We start from the raw sequence: 5,511 nt of genomic DNA on the forward strand, positions 1-5,511 counted from the left end.
AAAGTAGAGCTAACAGGTGATCCATGTCAGGTTTGTCTATCATCATTTATTTTTTAACAGGCTGACCTAAATGAACTTCACAATTTTTTTTAACATTTACATTTACAAAACAATTAAATGTAACAATTTGAAGCTCAAAGGTCGATAAAGACTAGCAGATCAAGTAGAGTATAATAAAAATTATGGAATTACATTACAATTCTCAAAAAAGCAAAAGTGTAACACGACATAACTTATGTTAGCGAAAGCAGAGTGCTTTTTTGTTCTGTCATCAGCTTGCAATAATGTGTTTGCCTCTAAATATGTAAATGGTTTGCAAATTTTTACAGGAAGTGCATTTTGTGCTTCAGCCAATCACTGTGATTTCCACTTTGTAAACCTTAATCAGCTCATGACTAAATCTTCCTTTGAGTGTAAAGATATTAGTTATGAAAGAGAAGGCTGAGGTACCACAATGGTTGGAAGACTGGTTTCTTTGATGCTTCTAAGTACATTGTGTGAGTTTATCATTGTAAACAATGTAAAACATGAGGTTTTGTAATATTTGGCATAACATGATGAATATACTTTTGAGTGCTTTTTTCTGTTTTGTTCTAACTGTTACTGTTTGTCTCTTTGCTTCAGCTTTGACTGAAACGAATGAGGTTCCTCAGCAGATCTCTTTAACTGTGGCTAAACCCGGAGATAATGTGACTCTGACATGTGCGCTCTCTGGAAGTGATAAAGGGTTGTTTTACTGGTATAAGCTGAATTTTGGATATATGGTTCAAACAGTTGCTGAAGGAAGTTTTGACAAAATATTTCAAAAGAACAACTCAAGATTCAGTGCCACAAAAGTGGGTAATGTGCATTCTCTTATCATAAGAAATGTAAGCAAAAAAGATGAAGCAACGTACTTCTGTCAAGCAGGATCATCATTCAGTATGAGATTTAAAAATGGCACAATTGTGGCAGTGAATGGTAAAGTATGTTAATTTGATTGTTTATATCATATCTGCGGCTAAAGCCAAACAATTCTAGTTAATGCTATTTTATGTCTCTCTGTGACTCCCACAGATCCTAAAACGCAAAATACATTTGTCACCATGAAGAAAAGTCGAGAAGTGGAGCCAGTCCATGTGGGTAATGCAGTCACTCTGCAGTGTTCGCTCCTCTCCAAGAACAAAACTGAGACAGATCAGTGTCCATATGGTGAAACATCTGATAGTGGGACCTACTACTGTACTCTGGTAACATGTGGACAGATCCTGTTTGGGGAAGGAGCTAAAGTGGAGACCAGTATGTTTGTAAAGTCTTATTTACGTCTTTAGTTATTTTGCTTGTTATTGCTGTCTTGGTTTCCATGAATATATACTAGAGGGCTTCGCATGGTAGTTTTGAGCCCTCTAAAATTGATGTGAGTTAGATAATTAGGTGATCATTGTGTGGATATGCAATATGATGTATCATTAGCTGCTGACAGCTCAAAATACTTAATATAAACATTATAATGTTCTTACGTCTCACAGTCCACAGTGGTTGGAAATCTATAAATCAGATTTGCAGTTTAAAGCTTACAAGAATTATTGCAGGTTCCTTTTGGCTGCCTTTGCTACTTGTGCTTTTTCTTCTTCGTCTTGGCATAAAAATCATAAATGTATGAACTAATGTTTATGAAGATTTATTACTGAGACACTGTACATCTTGGAAATTGAGTCAAAAAGTGGTTGGAATCCTGAATGTTTTTTGTTTTTAGCTTTTCCTGAGTTTCTACTTCTGAAACTCAAAATTCATGCAGTGAATGAAAACTATTTAAATGAAACTTTAATACTGTGACCTCACTCACAGTGAGATATGTACATTATTGTGCCATTATATAATTAGAATGTTAACAGTCTGCTGTAATGTTTTCTTATTCCAGAGGAGTTCCTGCTCGTTACTGTGCTTGGAGCACTGTTGGCCTGCTCTGTGTTTGTGAACTTTGCACTGATTCTCACCAAAAAGAAAAAAGAAAGAAAAAAGAAAAAACAACCTCGCAAGCACTGCAAAGGTAAGTTATTCACATCTAATATATATATATATATATATATATATATATATATATATATATATATATATATATATATATATATATATATATGTATATACATATATACATATATACCCTGGGCGCCTCCTGGGTGAGGTGTTCCAGGCATGTCCCACCGGGAGGAGGCCCCGGGGCAGACCCAGGACACGCTGGAGAGATTATATCTCTCGGCTGGCCTGGGAACGCCTTGGTATTCCCCCGGACAAGCTGGAGGAGGTGGCTGGGGAGAGGGAGGTCTGGGCCTCTTTGCTTAGGCTGCTACCCCCGCGACCCGGCCTCGGATAAAGCGGATGAAGATGGATGGATATATATATTTACTATTTACTGAACTGTAACCTCAGTTTGTTCTTAGCTGACAGGAGTAGCACCCGTATTAAAACATGTTAAAATATTAAAAGCTAATACTAATATCAATCATTGTTTCTACAAGAGAGTATCTTGTAGGTTTCTTATGACATTTATAATAGTGATGGGTCGTTCGCGAACGAAATGGCTCTTACGGTGTGTTCACACCGAACGCGATGGACGCGAATAGAGCGTCAGGTTTACATGTAAAGTCAATGGAAAGGCGCGATGACGCGCGATTGCGGGTCCCGCGAAAATTCGGAAGCAGATTTGCGTCGCGAAAACGCCAAAACGCGTGAAACGCGCGTCAGTGTAGCGCGTCAGGCGCGTTTGACGCGCGAATAAAACCACGCGCGTGAGTTTTTGTGTTGCACTTTGTGCATACGCGCGTTTCGCGTCTACCGCTCGAGTTGGAAAAATCTGAACTCCAGCGTCAAATCGCGCCGCGACAACCAATCAGGAGCCTGGTGACGTGGCTCTGACCTAGGTCAAAGGGGCAGATCCAGCCAAAGCCCTTCATTCTTCATTCAGTATGGAGGAAAAGCTGATCAGCGCCGTGGCTAACCACCCCGAGCTATATGATGCCAGCTCCTATTTCTACCGAGACAGGAATAAAAAGGACCTAGCTTGGAGACACATAAGTGAGGAGATCGGGCAACCTGGTAAGTTCATTCCTTCTTCTTTTTAATTTTCAGACTGACCCGATGAAGCCGTGCAAAAGCTAGCAAGCGCGCCTACTGTCCCGCGATTTTCCCACTGTTGTACAAATACCTTTCCGCTAACCAGATAATGCGTTTATTCAGAGGACATCTGCAGGAGAAAGTGGAAGAGCCTCAGGGACACCTATAATAAGGAGAAGAGGTCAGAGAAGGAGAAGAGGAGTGGGTCTGCAGCAGGATCGGGGAGGAGATGGAAGTTCTTCGCGGTCATGGGGTTTCTGGACCCCTTCCTCACCCCGCGGGAGACCAGCGGTAATATGGTGCGGACCGTGGAGAACTTCTCCCCCGAGGACCAGGGACAGCCCGAAGAGGCAGCAGGGGAGTGTCAGTCAGAAGGTATGTTTACAATTATTTAATGTAGGCAGTTAATTTATGCGTGTTGTCATACAGGAATATATTTTGTTTATTAATAAACAGTATAAAGTAGTCCCGCTGTTCATCCGTCACTGCCTCGCCTTTTCGCTGATTTTTTTTATTGCACCGTACAGCTTTCAACGATGCGCATTGCATTCTGCAGCCCAAATGACAAATCTCCTCCGTGTCGTGTCTCCTGCGCTTGCCAAACTTATCATGTTTGGTTTTGATAACCATCACTTCAAATAGAAAAAAACAGCACAAAAACACTCATAACTATGACCCTCATTCGGAAATAGACACCTGCACCGGGAGCAAAAAAGGCGCACAAAAGTGGCGCCGCAGACGGAGAAAAAGCGCGGCATAATACTTTTACGTTTTAAAATCGACAAAGGTTTGCACTTTGAGAATCAACTTGTGAGAACTGTGACTACTGTTCATGTGCTGCAATAAATGGGAGACCACTGTATATAATAATAAGTATATAATAATATAATATTCTCTATGACTATTGTCTTCAACCTGTTAACATTTAATATTGTCTTGATAGAGTCAAGTTATCATGCAGCAGAGTCCTCCCCTGTTGCTTCTCCTGACTCCCCAGTCCCTGGTCCCTCCACTCCTGCTGCTGCACCCACAGGTATGAACATCAAGCACTGATAGCTTTTTACTTGCTTGGATTCCCTTGTGATCACCTTTACTAAATATCTACAACCAATCTGTTCATATCCTGGTTTTTTTCAATTTTGAAAATGACAATCTAGTAGCAGCCTTCTCATTTCTTTGTGGTGTTTTGTTCTGTTTTTTACAGGCCCACAGAGGAGGAGAGCTCGAAGGCGGTCGAGGGAAGGGTCCCAGGATGGTCCATCGGCGGTGGAGCTGGCTATCCTGGAGTCCCTAAAGAGGCCACGCCCGTCTGCAACAGAGTATTTCCTCCTCGGCCTTGTTCCTGCTCTGGAGAGCATGCCGCCTCAGACACGAGAATTCATGAAATTCCAAATTCATAAATTAGTTTTTGACAACAGCACAGCTGTGCTAAATTTGGAAACATTGGACCCTAATGATCAGTAGTTTTCTGATGAGGCAGCAGCTCTCCAGGGCAGAAACAATGTTCTTATTCTTCTCCTCCTTCTCCCCTGAGGCTCTTCCACTCCAAGCTGGGTCCTTTTTATTCCTGTCTCTCTGTAAATAGTTAAATTTTATATATTTATGTTGAATCTTTTTATTACTGAATTTATATATTTTATCAAATAAACATTTATAATGACAAATGTCTCTGTTCTACTACACAGCAAATATTGGCACCCGACTTGACACAAGTAGAATTTATTTCATATTATACTAATGACAAAATATACTGATACAGTGGGATGCAAAAGTTTGGGCAACCTTGTTAATAGCCATCATTGTCCTGTACAAATCGTTATTTGTCACAATTTAAATTGTCAGTTAAATACATCATATAGGAGACACACACAGTGATATTTGAGAAGTGAAATGCAGTTCACTGGATTTACAGAAAGTGTGCAATAACTTTACACTAAATAAAGCAGGTGCATATATTGGCAACACATAAAAAGAGAAATAACATAAATATGTAGTGTATATCAATGTGTGTGTCTCCTATATGATATATGTAATTGACATTTTTTACTGTAACCGATTCATACAGGAAAATAATGACTATTAATAAGGTTGCTCAAACTTTTGCATCACACTGGTTATAGGAACATAGTGAAGACAAGTTACTTAAGAGAATAAAGAGAGGTTAGGTTATTTTGGAGTAGAGATCCATTTATTAAGAAAATTTTAAAAAGGAGAAAGTTCCCTTGTAGTTGTGGAACATGGATCCTGAGTTGGGGGGTGCCTTCGTCTGGACGTGCTTCCCATCCAGAGCTCCACAACAGAGGGGGAAGTTCCAGCGCTCCTGGAATCCCTCTGCGATGGACCGCCAGTCTTCAGTTGAAGGCACAGCCGTGAAATCGTCCACTAGACAGTCCCAGATGGCCGTCGCTACCTGGGGGA

General features: G+C 40.6%; 2 protein-coding genes across 2 annotated transcripts; both read left to right on the forward strand.

The window, feature by feature from the left end:
• Positions 1 to 454: 454 nt before the first annotated feature.
• On the forward strand, positions 455 to 2,512 carry LOC146581485 (uncharacterized). The gene is made up of 5 exons (XM_085248947.1): positions 455 to 497; positions 625 to 960; positions 1,057 to 1,278; positions 1,901 to 2,029; positions 2,499 to 2,512. The coding sequence occupies exons 1-5, from the start codon at positions 455 to 457 to the stop codon at positions 2,510 to 2,512; spliced, it is 744 nt and encodes a 247-aa protein (XP_085105073.1).
• On the forward strand, positions 2,004 to 4,665 carry LOC146581486 (uncharacterized). Its single transcript, XM_085283318.1, has 5 exons — positions 2,004 to 2,029; positions 2,945 to 3,075; positions 3,217 to 3,468; positions 4,037 to 4,126; positions 4,298 to 4,665. The coding sequence occupies exons 2-5, from the start codon at positions 2,946 to 2,948 to the stop codon at positions 4,555 to 4,557; spliced, it is 732 nt and encodes a 243-aa protein (XP_085139444.1). The 5' UTR covers positions 2,004 to 2,029; position 2,945; the 3' UTR covers positions 4,558 to 4,665.
• Positions 4,666 to 5,511: the final 846 nt, after the last annotated feature.

This window comes from Mchenga conophoros, linkage group LG2 (genome assembly GCF_057382185.1).
Source record: "Mchenga conophoros isolate Kocher_MC1m ecotype Shallow Benthic linkage group LG2, M_conophoros_male_GT1.1, whole genome shotgun sequence".
NCBI lineage: Eukaryota > Metazoa > Chordata > Actinopteri > Cichliformes > Cichlidae > Mchenga > Mchenga conophoros.

Bases quoted from the DNA above. Each gene is read 5' to 3' on its own strand.
- LOC146581486 (XM_085283318.1), top strand. From the start codon at position 2,946: ATGGAGGAAAAGCTGATCAGCGCCGTGGCTAACCACCCCGAGCTATAT. The intron at 3,076-3,216 runs GTAAGTTCATTC...GCGTTTATTCAG, and splicing joins TGAGGAGATCGGGCAACCTG to AGGACATCTGCAGGAGAAAG. The intron at 3,469-4,036 runs GTATGTTTACAA...TTGTCTTGATAG, and splicing joins AGGGGAGTGTCAGTCAGAAG to AGTCAAGTTATCATGCAGCA.
- LOC146581485 (XM_085248947.1), top strand. From the start codon at position 455: ATGGTTGGAAGACTGGTTTCTTTGATGCTTCTAAGTACATTGT. The intron at 498-624 runs GTGAGTTTATCA...TCTTTGCTTCAG, and splicing joins GATGCTTCTAAGTACATTGT to CTTTGACTGAAACGAATGAG. The intron at 1,279-1,900 runs GTATGTTTGTAA...TTCTTATTCCAG, and splicing joins AGGAGCTAAAGTGGAGACCA to AGGAGTTCCTGCTCGTTACT.